The 22,957-nt window shown below is 42.6% G+C and overlaps 1 protein-coding gene across 1 annotated transcript; it reads right to left on the reverse strand.

Moving 5' to 3' along the window:
• Nucleotides 1-1,454: 1,454 nt before the first annotated feature.
• Nucleotides 1,455-21,821, reverse strand: LOC308282645 (haloacid dehalogenase-like hydrolase domain-containing 5; the record flags this gene model as incomplete). Its single annotated transcript, XM_080723034.1, has 10 exons — nucleotides 1,455-1,812; nucleotides 4,766-4,954; nucleotides 5,175-5,358; nucleotides 6,204-6,237; nucleotides 6,952-7,048; nucleotides 7,137-7,249; nucleotides 8,604-8,801; nucleotides 17,913-18,014; nucleotides 21,254-21,384; nucleotides 21,689-21,821. The coding sequence occupies 10 exons, from the start codon at nucleotides 21,819-21,821 to the stop codon at nucleotides 1,455-1,457; spliced, it is 1,539 nt and encodes a 512-aa protein (XP_080579160.1).
• Between the last annotated feature and the right edge of the window lie 1,136 nt (nucleotides 21,822-22,957).

A 22,957-nucleotide genomic window follows, 5' to 3' on the forward strand; every position in this document is an offset into this window, starting at 1 on the left:
TATCAGTGTTACGTGTACCAGAAACCCGTCTATAGAGCTGCCATTTTCACTGGACGGGAAAAACATCTACTGTAATCTCTCTTTTGGGAACCACTTTATTACAGTTGTGTAGATTTATGTATACAATATAAATATATATATGTATAGCTAGTTACAGTTTTCTGCGTATTCTTTCCTTCTTTCCAAATCCTACAACATTTACAAGGAGGGGTATAGATCCACCAGACAGGGATACTGGGTAAGATTCAAACGAGGATGAATAGTTTGGATCTGTGCAAAATGCAGATCAATGCTTCTACACAACTAGACACGACGCAGACAGACAGCACCATTACAGGACAATATTGCACTCTGAATAGCAATCAAGGTGTTCTTTACAATGAATACATAAATCCATTCATGCATTACTCTGTTAAATGGGTGTTGGCCGTGATGGCGATTCAAAAAAGAAATCCCATCTCGAGAATAAAAGGTAAAACATAAAAAAACGAATAACATCGTAAAACCATTGAGAACTTTGTGTAATAAATGCCGGATGGTTTAAAATAAACCCCATCCAAAACATGGCCACAGACAGTTTTTAGAAATGATTTGCCTTGAACAAACATACCAGGAAATAAGGCAGTGTTTAAAACGTTTCCTTGGCTTTACCTAAAGTTAATTGTGCACATGTTCACTCAGAGACTATCACAAAATAAAATAAAAAATACTGCTTAAAAACAAAGAGTTAAAAGATGTTTTGTAAGTGTGAATGTAAGCTATCGTCGTTGTCGGGTGGAAACCTTGTATGTCCAAAACCTAAACTAGTGAAAACAGCCTTGGCTGGTGAAGCAGAGCTTTACTTCACGAGAGAACGTACAAATTTGAAACTTGGAGATACAAGGTTTCTGCCCGACAGTGACGCTATGGTTCTTTAACTCACTGGCACGTATGTAAACAATGTCCACAGTGTTAAGGTTCATAAAGATTAATAATAATTAAATGGATAGTTCAGAAATAGGAACGCTTGGCTTAGGAACGCGATAACAACAAAGAAATATCCATGAATTCAAGTCCCCATGGGGTGAGTAATCGTAATCGATAGGAAAAAGAAAAAAATACATTTTGGTGTACTATCCATTTAAAGCGGTTTAACACCAGGGCCTCCGGGCCTGCATCAACCCTACCATTTAAACCACTTAAAAATTAGTAGTTTTACCCCAGAAATGACTTATTTTCTACCAATTACACACCCCATGAAGCCATGAATTTGCTGAGATTTTTGACTCAAAGAGTCACCTACAGCGTCTCCAATTAACCAAGTACCCGTTCGTCAAATTATTGTCTCAGGACTAATCTCCACAAACTCACGGGTGGTGCAATTGATAGGAAAAAAGAATTGGGGGGCGAATTACTCCTTTAAACCCCTATAATTTGGAGACTGGAGACTGGAGACCCCCTCATCATGTGATCTACTAAGGCACAAACTTCTCTTGCTGGAAGATGAGGTCGACGGCCTCCGCCACGTCGTGCACCAGGTGGCTGGGCTCCACCAGCGCCGGTTCGAAGCGGAAGTCCCGGTGGCCGTGGAACACCGTCTCTTTGATGGAGTGGCTGGCGTCCGAGGGCACCCCCGCGTCGGGGTTGTACACCCCCGTGCAGACCAGCACCGACTTGCAGGAGGTGGCGGCGGGCGCCCCCAGCTCGCTCTCCCAGGCTTCCTCCTCCCCCCGGGGCAGGACGGTGGCGGAGGAACCGGCGGCAGTAGCGGCCTGCTCCACCAGGTGACGGTTGTAGAGGTTGGCGCCGTAGATGTCAGTCGTGGGGTTGTCCCTGCGGAGGATTTGAGAAGAGCAGGGTTAAAGCAGTGGTTCTCAACCTGTGGGTCGGGTCCCCCAGGAGGGGGTCCCCAAATTATTTTGGGGGGGTCCCCGGATGATTCACTTAATGTGCAACATAGTTTTTCCTACTCAACAGTAAACAAACCAACATAAAGTTTAAGTGTATAGAGGGTTTCTGAAGTGACAATTTAAGGACTTTTTAAGACCTCTAAAATGACAAATTAAACCATTAAGCCAAATTGTCAAATATTAGAGGCAGGAATTGTGAAAATAGCTGATCTACATGCTCACAACGCCAGATCGGCTATTTTCACAATAGAACCGTGTTATACAAAATGAAATGCCTCAACTCTTAAGCCCTTTGCACACAGGCGCGTTTAACCGCACGGATAAAACGGAAAATATATTTTTTTGAAAAGAAAACAATGATTCTCTATGACCTCATGCACACCAGCTCCGAATTAGCCGTGCGACGAGTGGCTGCCGCCGTGCGTTTTTTTCTCGATCGAACCCAGTTCGATTCGTGCGTCTTGTCGCATGCGGTAAAAAACTCATCACTCCTTTTATGACTCCTTTTTGGATCCGCAGCGCTGATTCCGCACAGCCTTGCACACCAAATCCAATGCGTTTTATTCATGCCGCAAACGAAAAAAACGCAACTGTCCTGTGTGCAAAGGGCTTTAGTGCTTGTCAGGGTGGGGAGGTCCCCAGTTAACATATGATTATTTTGGGGGTCGCAGCCTGAAAAGGTTGAGAACCACTGGGTTAAAGGACAACTTTACATTAAATAACATCTAGGCTCATTTTACTTCTTATATTGATCCCAAAGGACTGCCCATGGGGTCTATTAGGCAGAAATACCCCTGTCAGTTACCCCAGCAGAACCCTGCAGCCCTCATAGCATAGAGAGGAGCCCATAAGCCTGTCGCTTTTACACTATCTATCTTTAATGTTTTTTTATAAATCATTACAATGGTAAAAATATTACAATGGTAAAAATGGCACATGTTGCGATGCAAAGTATTTGTGAGCTTGTAGATCGGATATTTTCACTATTGAAATAATGAATAATCAAAAAGGAGCGGTTTTGGACATACAAACTTTCCACCCAACAACAACGATAGAGTATGTGTTATTAACTGTCTTAAGGTTTATGAGATCATATGACTCAGAGGTATAGCACATTCCAGCTCAGTGAAAGTAGACAAGTGACGGATTATGTTACACTCAAATATCAAGCTCGCCAACAACTTCATTCACTATATGCTGTGAGAGCCACAAACCTGATATTTTGTTACAAATCTTACTAGCCAGACAACTATTCCACAATCTCGGAATGCTATATAGTCTGGAACAACACCTCCTGAAATCCGAGAAACAGAAGCTGGCATCTCCGTTCACGATTTTTTTTTTTTTCCATTCCTGCTAAGCAGCAAGCTATGCAGTATATGCTTAGATGGTCATGGTTTTGATTTATATTAGGATACATTTGCGCGACTGTAAAGACAAAATGGAGGTGCGGAGAAGGCTTCACATCTGCTTTATTCCTCACTCATGACCAGAGCTTCAGTGCTCCAGACTGTACGACCGGAAGCATTTTAAATTTGTGGAAGGCAACAGTCTGGCCATGCGAGACTACGCACTGAACTATCACTTGATTACTTTATTCAGGGTTCCCACACTTTTTCCCTAATGAATTTCCAAAACTTTTCCAAAACCTTTCCAGAATCTTTAAACCAATTTCCAGGCATATATAAGTCATTCAACACAATAATGAGTCTCTTACTCCTTTGAGTAATGCCAAAAAGACAGGCAGTGTAGCAAAAATAAAGCATAGAATGGAACCAAAAGGACCCGTACAGACAGTTATGACGGCCATGGATGTTTGTATCAAGCGACAGCTGCGAGCACACAAAGGGTGCAAGCCTAGAATGAGGGCGGCGAAACCTCCCGAACTTCTAGTTGCATACATTAGGCTGCAATTACGCAGCCCGTTCGGTGAAAAACTACTTATGTTACATATTTCGTGTAATGTTATACATGTTTTAGAAAATGTTTGTAACAAAATCAATAACTAAAAACTACGCAGCTAAATGTGTTTCCATTACTTTCCATGACCCTTGATCAATTCCAAAACCTTTCCATATTTTTCTGATTTCAAAATATTTCCATGAATTTCATGACCATGGGAACCCTGTTTATTGCAAAAAGTTGCCAGAATAATATATTTAGGTCCTCCACTGACAACAAGACTCATTATTTCGTCGGATCGTATGAGCATTTACACTACACAATCCTCTTATTGGAAGATTATTGGGTCGCGTGTCCCGCTGTGCGAGTAGACCCGTTCACACTACAAGACTTCTTCACCGACAGCACTGTGGTGAAATCTGACGAGAGGAGAGAGAGAGAGAAGGAGGGAGGGGAGGGACTCGAGGGAGGGAGAGAGGGGCTGCTGTGTCTCTCTGTGTTCGCGTCTGTGAGTGTGATCCTGCCAGGGACGGTGGATAGTACTTTCCATCGAAAGCACTGTACAACGCAACGGGAAACTATCGCGATGTGACCCCAAGTTAACTGGCGTGGTTATAACGACACGTTGAGGCACGGTTGTTTACAATGCGATGCAAATGCCAGCGGGCTGTTTATCGTCGAGGTCATAAATTCCTCAAATCGTGCACAAACTCGTTTCATCTCCTGAGGCCCTTAGTTGTCAAATAAGTCACCTGCCAAAGTAGTAGAATGAAATACACTTGAGAAATCCGTTTGCATTCTGCTCAGTAAATCACATGATTCTGTACAGGATTTCCCTCTACACTGCAGAAAACAGCCAATGTTACGTACAAGCTCACAGCGCGTCGCAAACATTTTCGCCAAATGTTCACCCCAGAACAGGGACGCTAGGGTCTGCAGCACTGGTTCTCAATGTTCATCTCTGTTGTTCTTACCCAATAGCATAGAGTGAGGTGATTGGATGCGTCCATCCTCTCTCCACGGCCTGGCTTCTGATGAGGAACTCACAGAAGCGGTAGGTCAGTACACTGGGTTTCCCCATCAGAGCCTCGTACCTCACTTCCTGACCCGTTATCTTCTTGTATATGTTCTCAAGGCACAAGAGGAACGCCCCATGGGCAAGGCTAGAATCAAATCAGAAAGAGAAACATCTCTAGATTATATAACAGAAACAGAACAAGAAAGGAAACAAGATAGATAAGATAGATATTAAATGTAACGATAATTTGTTGATATGCCAACATGTTTGTGACTAGTTGCGGCTATGAAGGAGGAACGAAAAGTGATAATGATTTCCTTTTTTCCAAAACATTTCAATAGCAGGACAGGTGCTGATGCGGTTACCGTGGAGACTGCGCCTCGGACATCCACATGAGGTCCACGTCGCAAGCCAGCAGAGGGAGGTGAGGAAAAGTCTGGGGCTGATGGAGGCTGCTCAGGTTCCCATTGGTCAGCAGGATGTCAACAATCAGCTGCAGGTTGGCCCCATGGTTGGCCCCAGTGAACAGCTCCCCAAAGAGGATGACAGCTGTGTGCGCAATGGAGGGACACACGTGGCTTGAAGGAGCATGTCACCTATTTTCAACATCATGTCTTCATACAATCGATACTCAGTATGTGGTAATAGTGTTGACGCAATGACATTTTCATTTCAGTCAGTGGTATTAAAGGTTTCACTTTAGAAACGGGTAGATACAGTAAATAAATACCCTGTATCCACCTCAGTCCACGGGAATTTACTGGAGATTTTTTTGCACCACACTACCGGTTAACAGCAGACATACAAGCTCACGTCGCATCGCAGATGCAGCCGTTGTGAGCTTGTAGATCACACTCGGCTGCGGCGCCGGAAGCTCCGTGCAACTTCTGCGCAATGCACGATGGGATGTTGGAAAGTTGTGGATACAATTATACTGTATGTTGGTTTGTTTACTGCTGAGTGAGAAAACAATATAGCACAATAAGCTAATCATCTGGGGACCCCCAAAATCATTTGGGTAACCCCCCAAACAACAGGCTGAGAATCAGCCAAGTGGAAAACAGCGAGCTTTGTCATTTCGCAGAATGGCTGCGTATTGCATAATTGCGAGCTCAGCAGCCAAGAACACCTGCCATAATTATGTTCAATCAACTCCATCCTCGCTCTGTTGGGAATTCTAGCGGGACTCTGGGCAGTTGACCATAATGTTAATATATGATTTCAGTCTATGTTCAATTAAAACGTTGATCAAATGCTGTTTTGTCATTGTCTTTGTTAATAAATAAGGCTGTGGGTATGTGATAAACAAATGATCGCCTAGCTGATAAATGTTCCTTAGCAACCTTGACAATGCCAGCTGATTAGTTGAGGTTATATAGACATATAGCACATACCTTCAATCTTAGGAAGGTTGCCAACAGGAGTGGACTGAAAGAAAGAACACAATCTAATTGGACATAGTTCACAGTGGAATGTGTTACTACAAATGGTTATTGTTATTATGGTTAATACAATTCAGGAAATTCCAGAGGCAACTAAAATAATTACATTGTGCAACAACTGTATATCTTCTTTGCAAATAGAACGCATTTTCTAATGTGTACATCATGTTGGATGAGCAGGTGATTCAATTTCTGTGTGTATGTGTGTGACACCATGTATTGAGCATAATAGTGAGTGTCAGTCACAAGTGTATATCGTCGTTGTCGGGCAGAAACCTTGAATCTCTAAGTTTCAAATGTGTACGTTCTTTCGCAAAGTAAAGCCCTGCTTCATCATACAAGGCTGTCGCACAAAAGTAGTGAAAACAGCACACAACAGCACACAACGCCTCGCGGTGCGAGGCGTTGCAAAACAAACAGTTTTGGACATACAAGTTTTTCACCCGACAGCGACAATATTCTACTGTAGTCTGTATGTTTTTCGGTTCCACATGGGATGTGCTGCATCTAGTGTGCATCTAGATGCATCTAGTGCTGCATCTAGTGTTTCATATATCACAGTTTAACAAGTTCAGCCTGGCCCTTTAGATAATGTTTAAGCTTTAGATAGCAGCAAAGTCACAAAACTGGCACAAACGTGCCCATGGGTTATGCTAGCCAACGGGTTTAGTTCCCCTCTAATTCCATCCAATTAACTCACTGGAGTTTGGGTCTCCTGATCCACCAAGTCCGGCAATGGTAATGGTTTCCTCAGCATTTCAATGCTCTGAATGTTGACCACATTCTCAAAGCCCAAACTAAAGAGAAAGACAAATTATTATTCTAGTCAGAGACTAGAATACAGATCAAGACACAAGATCACACGATTCAAGCATACTTTCGTACTTTTTGGCAATGTCCTCGACAGCTCCTTGTCCTGACACCAGAACACACTTTTCATGGTACTTCTTGAACATCCTCAGTGGACTGTAGGACATGACGACCTGGTCTTGAGGAATCTGTAAAAAGAAAAACAAAAAACAGGGGGAGATGAATGGACTGCACATAAGCCAGCAGACAGAATAACACTAAGATCAGATCATCAAAGCAGGTATGCGGGCAATATAATAAATATTGTGATAAGACAGGATTAATTGTGATCATGTGAGATATCATAATATCGTGATATGGCAAAAGTGTTTTCATTTCAAGGTTTTAATCACTGCAAGACACACAAAAAAGGTAAATCAAATCTGATCAGCTATTATTATTGATGACGTCACGGTCACGGCACACCTTTACTGTACTGTCTGTCAGCCAGCCCATCTCCCCTTGCCTGCACTATGAAAACCAGGAAGTCACCTTAAATGAAAATGTATTTTATTACCAGTAAGACTCCCTAATCGGGAGATAAGCGACCGTTGGTCGCTTATCTCCTGTCACACTGCTGACATCAGTATGACATCACACCGTACACAAATGACCCTTATATAAGACCGGCATTATCTACCGACAGATTAGCGTAGAGTCTGAAATCAGGCTAGCTGTGCGGTGCACGTCGGCGGACGGACAAGCAGAGCGATCATCATAGCGATTTTGATCATTATAATGAATAAGCATAAACAAACTAGTTCACATGAATGATATCGATGTAACTAAGATATACGATTGGGTACATATATTTTATATGCGCAGAATTACAATCAAAATACATTTTATGTTGAGGCCACTTCCTAAATTTCCTGGTCAGTGCGAGTCTTCGAGAAGCGCTGCTCTCTGCCTGTTTTCAGACCGTTTAGAGAGAGACCATGTGACCTACTGTATCATACATTAATTTTCACACGTTAATTTTCAGGGCATGACATACGGTCATGAAGCCTTACTTTATACTTGAGGTAAATTGCAGTCTAAAAGTCTAAAGCTGACCAGTACAACCAGTCTTACTGTTGGCCACTGAATAGTTGGTGGTTCAGTGCCTTGCTGATGAGTGAGTGGTGACCATTAACTTCCCCACCTAGATTCTTCCTTCAGAGAATCAAACCGAGACACTTCCGATAACAAGTGCGCTCCTCTAACCTTTAGGCCACTGCTGCCCTCACGACCGTACAGGTCCGTAAATCCGAGAGAGTACAAATGGAACCAAATGAACCCGATTTGTAAACTCTCAGAGTTATGGTGGTCCTTGACATTAAAGCATTTGAGAACCACTGGTATTGTAATTGTAAAGCAGACGTGAAGTCCACACAACGGCTCGGACAGTGTGATAGAATCGTTGCAGAAACGGTTCCAAATATGATGGAACCAGTTCCGGTTCCTCAATGTCGGATCCGGTTCCTCCAGGTCCCAACCCTAGTTGCCCATGCATCTACTTACAGGCACACCCAGGATATGAGAGAGCTGGTCTGCTTTCTCCTGTCGGAGGCAGTATCCTGCATTTGTGACAAAGACGACTGGTAACCTAAATTGACCCTGATTGTTGACCAGCTTCTGGAAAGCCTTCTTTGCCGCAGGGATGGGCATCTTTCCCCGGACGAGCACTCCGTCGATGTCGAACAGCAGACCAAAGCTGGGCTGTGTTAAAAAGACACAAGAATCCCATAAAACTTTAATTATCACATCACAGGTAATCCAATCTGGCAAGCCATCATCAAAGAAAGGGGGACGCCCACTCAGTCTGTCCCCCTTCCTCTTCATGATAGCGTAAGCTATCATGACTCTGTCTCGAGAGAATGCAGGTAAACAAATGGTTGAATCGTGTGCGTGCATGCATTTTTGACATATGGAATGAAACAATCAAGGTGTTGTGGGATTCATGAGCATTCGCCATTAGTGGTTCCAAAAAAGGGTCTGAGGAGACCCCCAGGGGGGGGGCAACGGTTTTAAAAAAAATGTCTGCTATTTGAAAATAGCTGCTCTACAAGGCTTGTAGAATAACTAGAGGGTCGCGGCCCTTTGGGCCGCCACATCTAGTTAAAAAAAAAAGTAAAAAAAAAAAAAAAAGCACTAATTACTTAAACGTGACTATCTCTTTATTATCACTTAAATACATGGAGTGTATGTGTAGGCCTACTGTACAGAATCTCTCTCTCTCGGGGGGGGGGGGGGGGGGCTGCGCTCTCTAGGGGCTGTGTGTGTGTGTGTGTGTGTGTGTGTGTGTGTGTGTGTGTGTGTGTGTGTGTGTTGCTATCTGATTGTTATAAACAACTTCAAATTCAGCTATATTGGGGCTCTATGGAAAGCTGCAAAAGAGTGCAAAGAGTTTCTTTCATAAAACTCCACCGTAGACATGTTATGAGCTAGTTTTTGTCAAGAAATCCGAGCAGACATGGTTTATTTTCTAAGTGTTATTTTTGGAAGCGCTCGTCTTCCATTACGCAACGTCCCGTTGCCTCCTGCATTATGTGACATTTAGAACCAGGTGGTAGTTGGTACACAGACAGGACCGCTGAGTGACTTCCCACGAGCGCTTCCAAACTCCAGCACTTAGAACAAATAATCACCTGAAGCCAATTTCTTGATAGAAAGTAGCTCCTAACATGTCTACGGTGGATTTTTATGAAACAAACACTTTGCAGATAGAAAGAGGATAATCCAAGCTTTCCATACAGCCCCAATATTGGTGAGTTTGACGCCGTTTAATACAATCAGATAGCAAGAAACTGTTTTGATGCATTGGCTGCCTATGGGAAGTATTGCAACCCTAGATTCATCCGATGATTAAAATAAAATCTAGTGTTGCAATTTGCGGCTCGAGTTGATAGTCATCCCAACAGAGAGAGAGAGAGAGAGATGCTACCCACAGGACAATATTAAATGTATTTTCATCCATTTATTTGTGTGGAAAATTTAAGATTTATGTTAAGACAAAGGCCTACTAGGGACTGGTTATTTTTCTCAGCAGTTATGCTACAGCAGTGGTTTTCAACCAGTGGTCTGGGGACCACCATTGGTCCTTGAGGGGATTCCAGGTGGTCCCCAGCTAAATGATGGAGTTGGTAACCAAATGGACCCTTATAGATCTTTAACTCTTGAGAGTGTAAAATGAAACCAAATGGACCAGTAAACATCTGCATTGCTTAATTTAGTCTACACAATAAAGAATGTAGAAGAATTGTTACTTTTGATTGATTGACCTCTTATCAGTCCTGTAGCCTAGTACATCAATACAGCAAGGAATTGTGGACAAAATCTTAGTATGCGACAACAAAATATTCTAGGTTTTGGGTCTGAGAGGTTTTCTAAATCTAATCAAATGGTGGTCCGTAGCTCAAAGGCCGAATAAATAATGAGCCTTGGAGTGAAAAAGGTTGACTGGGCTAACATAATGCAAATGTCATTGATGTGAGGATGCTGGCTGCCTGCTGGCCTGGGAGAGCCGCATCCCGCATCCCGCATCCAAGACAGACAGAAGAACGTGTACAATGCATTCATTGCGACCAGCACTATTCATTTGATACCTTGTTAGAACCGGTTGCTGCGACTTGACGGTTACTCAGGGTGCATACCGCCCGGTGGCTGAACCGAAGGAGTCCCTTCATTTTTTGTTAGTTTCCCCCCACCGGGTTAAAAAATAAATGAAACAAAAAGAAAGAATTTTGGCGGGCGGTTCTCACAGTGACTGCTTTACGGCAGCTCGCTTTGCGGTGATAACTGGACAGCCAGCCGGACTTTACCGTCTATCTGCTTTACTTAAAGGAGTAGTTCGCCGGTTTTCAACCAAGTCTGTGTTCTTTTAGTCAACTACGTTCATGCTAAAACCAAGCCCCCAGAACCCTGGGGGCGCCTATGTGAAATGAGCAGAAATAGCGTTAGCAGAAATAAGGCTTCCGGCGCCGATCTCTTCAGAATAAGAGTACCCCTAAAGCCATTGCAAAAACGTTGAAAACGGATAATTTTGTCATAATATGGACGTTACAAATATAGATTAAGTATCTAAACGAACAAACAAAATGCAAATTAGGTTTCTGGGCATAAAAGAAAGGTTTTAATAACATAAAAACATAATAAATGGATAAATGCTGTTCACTGGAGTGCATAGCCTTTACAAATTTGACTCTGGACAGCAGACGGCTCTTTGTGTCGCCACTTTGGAGACATGCACGCGTGCGGGAAAACCTCCTCTATCACGCCACACTCTCCGCTAAGTGGGGGAGGCGTCCGCTCAATTTCTGCTGGCTTTCCAGTGCAGCCACCCGCTCAAAAGAGTGAAAATTTCGGACATTTTCAGGCTCTAGTTGGCGCTGGAGAGCAGACGGCTCTTTGTGTCGCCACTTTGGAGACATGCACGCGTGCGGGAAAACCTCCTCTATCACGCCACACTCTCCGCTAAGCGGGGGAGGCGTCCCCTCAATTTCTGCTGGCTTTCCAGTGCAGCCACCTGCTCAAAAAAGTCACATTTTCGGACATTTTCAGACTCTAGTTGGCGCTGGAGAGCAGACGGCTCTTTGTGTCGCCACTTTGGAGACATGCACGCGTGCGGGGAAACCTCCTCTATCACGTCACACTCTCCGCTAAGTGGGGGAGGCGTCCCCTCAATTTCTGCTGGCTTTGCAGTGCAGCCACCCGCTCAAAAAAGTGAAATTTTCTGACATTTTCAGACTCTAGTTGGCGCTGGAGAGCAGACGGCTCTTTGTGTCGCCACTTTGGAGACATGCACGCGTGCGGGAATTAAAGTGGCCTTTAATTGCTTGCATTCCACGAATTTCAATCTGAAAGAACCTGGAAAATGTGTTGGGACAATTAGAAGTACACTAGTATAGAGACATTCATCATAAACTCATCTTCTAAATACATCTGTGTCTTTTAAATATACATTATTTACCGCACTTTTATTTTGAAGGCTGGAGCCTGGCTTATTTCTGCTAGCGCCCAGACCGGAAACGTTCTTTCTGCTCATTTCACGGACCTCCTGGGGGCGCCCTGAAACCAAAAGGACATGTTGGCCGTTTTGAGGTACTGCAGTTGGGTCTAATCTCATGAACGCGCATTTTGGCTCCACCCCCTCCACTCCAGACAGCTGAATCCTCTGTTCCTCTCCGGAGCGGAGAGCACCGCACCGCAGACCGCATTAAACCAGGAAATAACCATAGCGACTTCTTCTTATTACTTCTTATTCTGTGTTTATTAAATATAGATACCTTCCCGAATCTCTTAGTTACAACAATATTGTTCTTATAAAACTGTTGGTTTACTCATTAGTATTAGTTATTACGATTTTCGCGTTTTGTCATCTTGACAGAGGCTGTCTGCCATTGACTTTGCATTGGGTTCTGAAAAGTCCGATCTTTTTTTTTTAAATAGAAGCTTTACGTGAAATGTTAATGAAGATTTACTATCAAAATGGAATTTAAATGCGATACATACATGGTTTGATAACCCACAAGTAGGCGAAAGCCATTTCTGAGTAGGCCTGTCTGTCTCATAGTTATAAGTGGGTCTGTCTCATGGCCTGTCTCCATCACTCTGTCTGTGACACTTACAAATGCGTAATTAAATGTATTCATTTTGGACAAAGTGCATCTAATGCATAGAGTATATATATATAATATCTAATGTGGATTTCAAAGAATGTCTCTATATGTCAAGACACTGTCATCTAATAAAAATACTCTATTTCAGACTGTAGCTACTATATGAATTATATTTAAACTTGTTTCTGGAACAGAACACAACTCTAGGCTTGTCTAGAACAGACCAGTAACTTTAACTATGACTCGTTTAACCCAAGGAATCCATGCAAAATGCTAAGATTACCACACTGAATGACAACACAGGTTCATATTGTAAATCAGGGGTCTTCAACGTTTTCAGGCAACGGACCCAGATGAGATAGAGATGAAGCAGGGACCCCCACAACCTTTTCATAGATTCCATATAGTTTAATCGCCTGACCGCACAATCATCAGTGTATTTTGGATTCATGTCAATTTGTGTTTTCAGATATTTAACCACTTGAACCGTCAATACTTAATAAGCTTCACTTTCACTCTGTAATTAGTCTGCTCTTTTTCCCCTCTACACCAAAGCCCTTTGCCAAAAATAGCAGATCTACAAGCTCACAGTGAGCTTGCAGATCGGCTATTTTTGGCTAAAGTTGCTCTCATTTTGTGTTGTTCTTCCTCCCTCCCTCCACCTCACCCTTTATCCCTACTCCCCCTTCTGGTTCCTTCTCTTCTGCCCCAGCCAAACCAACCCATTGTCTTTGTCCTCTCCAAGCCCACGTCGGATGTGACTGCTTCTAATAAGCATATACACATATGGGGGATTTGCTGGTTTTATCTCCTACCAGGACCTCTAGTACTGATAGGTCTATCTCCCACTAGGACCTCTCTAGTACTGCTGGTTTTCTATCCCACCCATTTCCCTTTTGCGTCTGTTGTATTTTCTTTACTTTTATTTTTTTGTTAATGAAAAAAAGAAAAAAAGTTTGAGTAGTAGGCAGCTTCAGGTTAGAAATATGAGAATCTGATACTGTTGATTCAATTTGAATCTGAAGAAGACTGGTGTGTCTTGCCTCTTTGGTGCTTTTTACAGGGTTCCCACGGTCATGAAATTCCTGGAAATATTTTGAAATTAGAAAAATATTTTTCCAGTACTGTAAAAGTTTTGGAATTTATCAAGGGTCCTGGAAGGTCCTTGAAAAAATAGCTATGTATTGTCTTTGGTTATTGATTTTGCTAATACCTCTGAAATTACAAATTAAACATGGGCCAAATTGTCAAATATTAGAGGCAGAAATTGTAAGGCGAGGCGTTGTGAGCATGTAGATCTGCTATTTTTTACAATAGAACAGTGTTATACAACATTCCTCAACTAGTGCTCGTCAGGGTGCCGGGTCCCCAGTTAAAATATGATTATTTTTGGGGTCATGGTCTGAAAAGGTTGAGAACCACTGGCATACACTACCTGTCTTTGGGCATTGCGCATAGGAGTAAGCGACTTGTTATTGAGCTGAATTATTGTTATATAGGCCTGGAAATTGGGTTAAATATTCTGGAAAGGTTTTGGAAATTAATTGGTAAAAATGTGTGGGAACCCCGTTTTAAAAAACATGCTGTCATCAAGCAAATGTGATGTCATTTTTGTTTGTCCTTTCACTTTGTACAGTTCTAAAGCCTAGTTTTAGTTCATTTCTGTAACCAATGCCTTGTAAATGGGCCTGATGTACAAGATAAACTACACCACTAAGATACCCATGTACCTGACAAAATACTTTGAAAGCGTTAAGGATGTCCACAATTACAACACCAGAGGCAGCACCACAGATCACGTCCACCCAGAGTCAACTCAAACAAAGGGTCAAACTCGTTCTTCTGCTATACCACCAAAATGTGTAACACCTTACCGAAGGCCTTAAAGCAGTGTAAATCCCAACATCCTTTAAAATCGCCCCGAAAGGCAGCAGGCAGCACTCGTAACTGTTAAAAACAAACCTTGCCCAGCCCCTGACCCTTCTATTGTAAATATCTACTGTATATAATTTTCCTGCACTGTTTTCTTTTTTTTCTGACTATCTACTGCATAGTACTGTGTTCTATCCTTCTGTCATTCAATGTTGTATGAGATTCCTAAGTGGTTTCCTGTGTAAATAAGCCAAGTGCTTTCTAGGATCTCATGTATCAATAAATCATTAACACTTTGAACATCGACCAGAATGAGTTTTTTTTAATGTGTGACCTCTAGTAGGCCTACTTCTGGTTTATACAAAATAAATCCTTTGTGATACATTTGTTGGTTGTCTGATAAATATTGGATCATAATCATTATAATATCTACATTTATAAAGTATTCATAAACGTATCTGTGGTCTCTGAACCAGGTTTGGTTTGGTTAATTGGTTTAGTTAATACTCTAGTTAGGCTATATGTAAAAGGTTTGGACTATAGCCAGGATGGCCACAGGCCAGGACCATATGACACAAAATAACACACTTTTTTGAATGAATTTCACATGTAAAAACGTTAGACCATTGTCAATGGTGTGTATAAACCATAACAGTTAATTTCATAGAGGTATACATTAACTAATTTACCTCAGAAACTTCAAGCAATGGACTTGGTTATTAATATGGATTCCACTTTGGTAATCTATTCCAGTGTTTCTCAAACTTTCACATTTTCAAGGTCTCCCCTTAACTCTTTACAGCATACAAATGGAACCAAATTAACCAAATGTTGGTTCCATTTGTACACTGTCAGTATACACTTGTATAGACCCCACAGAGTCCCTGGAATCCACTTTGAGAACCACTGATCTATTTGAAATGCATTCTGTTTGTTTGTTTACAGTGGTCTTCAACGTTTTCAGGCCAGGGACCCCCAAACTGATGGGGAGATGGAGCAGGGACCCCCTACCTTGGGGGTCCCTGCTCCATCCAACATGCATGTACAAAGTGCATGGCTGTACCACTTCCATTTATAAACATACCTTAATAACTGAGAACCAATGTCAATACTATCAATCTATCACTAACAATCTGTCAATTGCACAATAATCATGTATACAAGCTATTCAAAAGAGACAGAATCATGTCTTTTTGTTATATTTAAAGACAAATTATTATTTTTCTTTCTTTTTTTAAATAAAAATAAAAAGGACATCTCGCAAAATTCCTGAGTCAGCTCGCCAACCAGTAGGGAATAGGGCCCGTGAATGATACACGTTCATGGAGGCTTATTCAAGAGCACAAGTGTTTAAGAATGAAGAGTGTTGTGTGTGTGTGTGTGTGTGTGTGTGTGTGTGTGTGTGTGTGTGTGTGTGTGTGTGTGTGTGTGTGTGGAGGCTTATTCAAGAGCACAAGTGTTTAAGAATGAAGAGTGTTGTGTGTGTGTGTGTGTGTGTGTGTGTGTGTGTGTGTGTGTGTGTGTGTGTGTGTGTGTGTGTGTGTGTGTGTGTGTGTGTGTGTGTGTGTGTGTGAGAGGAAAGTTATATATGAAAGGAAACATGGCAAGAGATCAAATTGAACCGTTTATTTATGCAGTTAAAAGAACAGTTCACAACACTGTTTATAATCTCTGTAAAAAATCAATAAAAAATGGAGAAAGAATAAAACATGTACAAAAAAAATCTTGCTGTAATCTCTGTACAAAAAATCTCTTGCTGTAATCTCTGTACAAAAAATCTTGCTGTAATCTCTGTACAAAAAAAATCTTGCTGTAATCTATGTACAAAAAAATCTTGCTGGCCTTTTGTTTAGTGTAGATCAGTGTAGATGTAGATCAGCATTTGAATTATTTAAAAATGTTTTTCAAAATAGTAAAAAAAAGGCAAAGAAGTTAAGGCATAAGGCATAAGACCTGGATCATAATAGAGCCCTAAATCTCATCAAATGGTGGTCCTCACAGTTTTCCTCCAGAAATCAAACTTCAAATCAACCTTGGTTACATAGATACACATTATGTTCTGGTTTGGCTCTGAGATCAAACCTTTATCAAATACTGCCCCCTACTGACAAGATGAATTCCAATCTATATACATTTCAAATCACAAAATAAAATGAATAATTCAACATAAAAATGTGACTACATTCTAGGTGTGTCACATCAACAAATTGGAAGCATTGACATTTCAAAAGGATGGAATGTAGGCTACATAAGGCTATCATCAACTTTTGTTCTCAAAAGCACTTTGCACCTTCAATGAAACGTCCAGTCAAATGAGGTGTTGATTAATGGGTCATGCGCCTGCATTATAGAAAGAAAGAAATCCATGAAGTGAAAGCTGTTTGTAGGCTATAATATGTTAAAGTATATTATATAGTAAGTAGGCTAATGGTTATAATAATGCTGCTGTCCCTGAGCAGATATTGTCAAGTGGCCTGATTGTTAGATTATAATTGTTTATATCCAGTGGTGTACAGTAACTAAGTACATTTACTTAAGTAATGTACTTAAGTACACTTTTGAGCTATTTGTACTTAACTTGAGTAGGCCTATTTCCAATTTTCAATACTTTTACTTCTACTCCATTACATCTCGGATCCAAATATTGTACTTTTACTCCACTACAATTTTTGAAAACTTTAGTTACTAATTACTTTGCCGATAAAAAATAGAATAGGCTATTATAAAAAAAATGCATGGACCACTTTAGCCCCATTTTATACCTTGGCTATTTGAAAATAGCCGATCTACAAGCTCACGACGCGCTGTGAGCTTGTAGATCTGCTATTTTCAAACATTTAGTAGGCTACTTTTACTTTTGGTACTTTAAGTACATTTTGATGCCAATACTTTCATACTTTTACTCAAGTACATTTTGAATTCTGGACATTTACTTGTAACAGAGTATATCTACAGTGCAGTATTGATACTTTTACTTAAGTACAACATGTGAGTACTTTTTCCACCACTGTTCATCACAGTCCGTGGCTTTGGGGTGAGCCATCCAAGCTGTTTTGGCGACCTGTCCTTGGAGCATTTGGCGAGGCATCCTAACCCATGTGGCGACATGTCCACGCTAGTTGGCGAGCTGCCCTAGAAAATTCATTTGGTTTCATTTGGCGAGTTAGAAATTTGGCGAGAGGACCTGTATTCCTTTTGGTCTACCCTGTTCCACCCACCTTACTGCCCAAAGAATGGCAAGTAATTCTGTTGTAAACACAGAGCTCTCGTCCGATATTCGGATACTATATTCCAATTCAATCTGGTCCACATAGACTCCAAACCCTGCCCTCCTACTCACTGGATCTCTAGATCCATCTGTGAAGATTAGTGTTTTGCCCCCACTAGCTGCCTCACTGAGGTACTCCTCCACCCTTGTTCTCACCTCCCCCTTATCTTCCTCCTGGAGGAAAGAGAGCTCTATATCAAGCTCAGGTATCAACCATGGTGGTGTTGGTGACCAAACTGAGTGCTCTGCTATGCCTCCTTGCTCCAGTCCTAGCTTCCTGGCCCAATGATTTATACTGGAAATAAACGGCTCATATTTTCTACCTCCTTCTCCCTCTTGCAACAGGCACCTGGCTGGGAAGATTTGACTACTCCCACTTGTCTTTATCCAGTACTGTAGTCCTAACTTTATCCGCCTCATCCATAGAGGCATTTCCCCCATCTCAATAAGTAGTGCTGGTACTGGGGAAGTCCTAAAGGCCCCGCAACAAAGCCTCAACGCCCTGGCTTGCAAAACATCCAGCCTGGCTAGTACCGTTTTTGACGCAGCTCCATAAACTAGACTACCATAGTCTAGCACTGATCTGATCATGGCCTGATATATTAACCCCAGCGTCCCCCTGTCAGCTCCCCAGTCACACCCAGCTAGACTTCTTAAAACATTAATTACCTTTCCACACCTCTCCACTATTTTACTTATGTGCACAGACCAGGTCATTCTTTCCTCAAACCAAACCCCTAGAAATTTTAAAACCTTTACATTTTCAAGTGGTGACCCATACATGTTGAGTCCCAACTCAGGGAGCTTCCTTTTAAATCCAAAAATGACATACTTTGACTTGGATGCTGAGATCCTAAATCCCCAAGTGTTCCCCCACTCCTCTACTGCCTGCAATGCTTTTTGAACCTGCCCTAAGATAAACGCTACATTACGTCCCCTTTTCCACATTGCTCCGTCGTCTGCAAACAAGGACAGTCCAAACCCCCCTCCTATGTTTGCAAATATGTCATTTATCATTATGTTAAATAGGACTGGCGAAATTACGCTTCCCTGGGGGGTACCGTTCTCTATTCCTACCGTCTTTGATCTTACCCCTCCCACCCGGACCTGTATGGTTCTGTCCCTTAAGAAGTCTTGAACCCAGTTAAACATGCGTCCTCTTACCCCTAGGTCATATAGCTTGATCAATAATCCGTCCTTCCACAGTGAATCATATGCCTTTTCAATATCCAGAAACACACCTACCACCACCTCTTTATTCCTAAATGCCCTTCTGATATCCTGATCCAATACTGCTACAGATTCCATCGTGGACCGTCCGTTCCTGAACCCATTCTGGAAATCAACAAAGAGCCCTCTAGTTTCCACAAAGTACACCAACCTTTTAGTGACGATCCTCTCCATTATTTTTTACAAAGTACTGCTGTAAGTGCTATTGGGCGATATGACCCAGGGTCAGACGCTTCCTTACCCGGCTTCAATATTGGGACCACCACCGCATGTTTCCATTCTTTCGGCAACACCCCCTCTATCCACACTGTGTTTAGCAGTGCTAGGATCTCTTCCAGCACTAAGTCGTCTAGGTGTTTAAACAGAACATAAGATAGCCTGTCTCGCCCCGGAGAGGTATTTGCCCCAGACATAATGGCCTCTCTCAGCTCTTTCATTGAAAAGTTGACATTAATTGAACTCTCATTCTCTGCATTTCTCTGCAATTTCCACAGATTTTTTAACAATACCTCTGCCCGCCTTCTAGCCCGCTCATCCCCTACTGTCTCTGACCTGCATGTGCACCTCCTGAAAACTTTCTACTAGCATGTCTGCTTTCTCCTTGTTAGACACTGCCTCCACCTCACCCTTTTGCAGCACTGGGATAGACCTTTGCTTGTATATACCGGACATTTTGTGCACCACTGACCACAGCTGCCCCACTGATGTCTCTGGGCCTATTTGCTCACAAAAAGCCCTCCAACTATTTCTCTTTTCCTCTTTTATGACCCTCCTTGCCAAGGCCCTCAGCCGCTTATATTCAACTACGTTCTCATACATTGGATATTTCTTTAATTTACGATATGCCCTATTCCTATTTCTTATTGCCTCATCGCACCTTTTACTCCACCAAGGAACACGCTTTCGAGCCTTAGGCTCTTTCTTCTTAGGGATTGTACCACTGGCTGCGTCGTGGATCATGTCACAAATAGCACTGTTCCATCTATCCACTGAGCCCTCACTGTCAACCTCTATTACTAAGCTTTTGCCTTTTCCTCATACTCATCCCACTTGGCCCGAGAAAAGTCATACCTAGGCACCACCTCTCCCTCTTCCTTCCTTAGGTCTCTACCAAATTTACTCAAAACTGGGTAATGGTCACTACCCAAGTTAGATTTTTCCATTACATCCCACTCCCCAATTCTGGCCAAATTAGGGGACACTATCGTTAGATCTAATGGACTAGAAGTATTCCTGGCAACATCGTACCTGGTTGGTCTACCATCATGTATTATTACCAACCCATGTTTATCCAAAAAGTCCTCTACTACCCCCCCATTACTATCCCTTTGCCCACTGCCCCATAAAGGGTTGTGGGCATTGAAATCTCCTGCCCATATTACCGGGCACCTTGTTCTCTCCATAACCTCATCAAGATCTGACAATGTCAAAGGCTTACAGGGGTTGTAGAAGTTAATGACAGTCACACTCTTTTTATTTTCATTCAAACGCTCAGCGTGAATGTTTCCTCCCCCATTGTTATTACCACTATTAATGCCATCCGTTTGTACGTGACTGTCCCAAACCTCCACGGCTATACACTCAAGGCCTCCATTTATTCCCACTCTCCTATACTGCAGCCCATTCTTAACAAACGTTGCACATCCCCATGGTATATATCAGCATCCCCTGCCTGCCTCCCTACTACTTCTGCCCTATCCAGTCTCAAGCTGTCATATCCAGGGATTACAAAGTCCCAGCACGGCCGCAGCCATGTTTCTTGTACACAGATGATCTCTGGCTCCCTCTCAAGCCTATCAATACACTTTTTAAGCTCCTGTCCATTTCTCACTAGGCTTCGAGCATTCCACTGGAGGACACAAAACATTATGACGCTAATTACCCACATCATCAATTGGTATGTCTTCTTCCCCTTCTCTGTTCTCACTCTGTCTCTGTCCTTTCTTCTTTACCTCTGCAATATGCTGGTGTAATTTCGCTGGAGCCTGTTTTCCACCAAGAAACCTGTCCGCTATCTTCACAACTTCCTGAACGATATCTGAACTGTTGGACTTTTCTCTCGCAAAAAGTTGCTTAGCAGCTGCTAGCACCTCCACCACAAATGATAGAAATGTCTCCCTGCTCATAATCAACATGTCCGGGGGGTACTGGTTTGGCGCTACACTCTTGCTTCCCTGCATTACACTCCCTCCTCCTCTCTCCTCTCCACACTCCACTGTGGCTCTCTTAGCTGCCTCAGCATAAGTCACTTTATCTCGCTCCTTCACCATCTGGACCTTCCGGGCCTTAATAGTGTGCTCACACCCCCTGTACGCTGCTCCATGATTCCCCCCACAGTTAGGACACATAGGGGCATCAGCATCGCATTCTTTAATCTCATGATCCCCCCCCGCACTTAGCACACTTTCTCTTTCCTCTACATACATCTGCGATGTGTCCGTACCTCTGACAGTTGTAGCATCGCAGTGGTGGTCTTATGTACTCTTTTACCTGATAAGCCATAGAGCCAAGAAATACTCTGTCTGGCAGCTGACTCTCTTTGAATGTCAGGAGAACCGGCGGGTCCCCCCTGGCTCCATCCCTACTCCTGAACCTCTTTACAGAAACTACTTCCCCACCTTCAATATTGTCCAAAATATCTTTCTCTGCCAGGCCAGCAAACATTCCATACACCACACCCTTGCTTCCTCCACTTTCCCTAGGAGCTGTACTTAGCTTTTCAACTTTGGTCACCACTTTGCCAACACTCATGGCGTCCTCGTACTGCTTTTTATTAAAGCAGGTCACTTTAAGTACTCCATTAAATAATACCTTGGCCACGAAGCCCCTGCCTATCTGACCCCTCAGGTTTGCATCTATGTGTAGCGGATTAATTGCTTTGAATCCCGGATCCCCAGGTTTTGCTCCTTTGACCCTGAACAACACTACAAGCTCCTCCGGGCTTGTTGTCGTTCTCCTCTGCTTTTCAGGCACATTCTCCCTTCCCTCTCTCGAAGCAGGTCTCTTAGCCCTACTACCCTTCCCCCCCCCTGCCACCTGCCACCCCCCTCCTTCACCCTCGGTAGCCATAGGCTACCGACCGGCGACTCCTTCACCTAGCCTAGCTCTTTCCTTCTCTATTCAAACAAAGAACTGAATTACTAAACTACAAAGCTCTCGTTGTTGTGCAGCTGCTTGCGCAAAGCATTATGGGTGCTGTAGGAAGTGCCGTAGGAAGTGAGGTCATAGCTTCGCGTTTACAAAAAAAATGTCAATTTACCTCCAAAATAAAATTTGTTTTAGTTTTCCATGTTAGAATATGATAATATGGGGTTACAAAAGCCCTTGAAAACGACCGGAGCTCCCCTTTAAGTATTTTGCTGGGTAGATAGTAGGGATGGAACCATAAGCGATATTATCGTTTATCGCGATAAAAAACACTCACGATAATCGTATCATGGAGATTTACTTTATTGTGATATCGTCCTCCGTCATGCACTGGGATCAATTCACCTTTTATTTGCCGAGCTGCATATCCGGTACCACATAAACCCTCTATAATTGGTAAAAGGTACTTGATACAGTCTTTTTTTTCACTCTCTATCAAATTAGGGTGACCATATTTCCAGCCACTCAAACCGGGACGCAAAACACTGTTGCCTAAAACTGGGACCCTAAAAGCAATGAGCACGTTACCGCGCACGCGCGTGCCCATTCTCTAACGTTCGTGCACGCGCACACACGCACCGCAGGGTTGCAAACAGGCAGTGAGTGATTGACAAACAGCCTCAGCGTTGAATTCAGACACGCAATGAATTTGTTCCTGTTTTCTTATTGGTTAGGTGAGCATGTTTTCGTGAAAAGAACATGATAAATGTCTATGCAACCACTGAAAACAGCTACTATTA

This window comes from Nannobrachium achirus (genome assembly GCF_963921795.1).
Source record: "Nannobrachium achirus genome assembly, chromosome: 4".
Lineage (NCBI taxonomy): Eukaryota > Metazoa > Chordata > Actinopteri > Myctophiformes > Myctophidae > Nannobrachium > Nannobrachium achirus.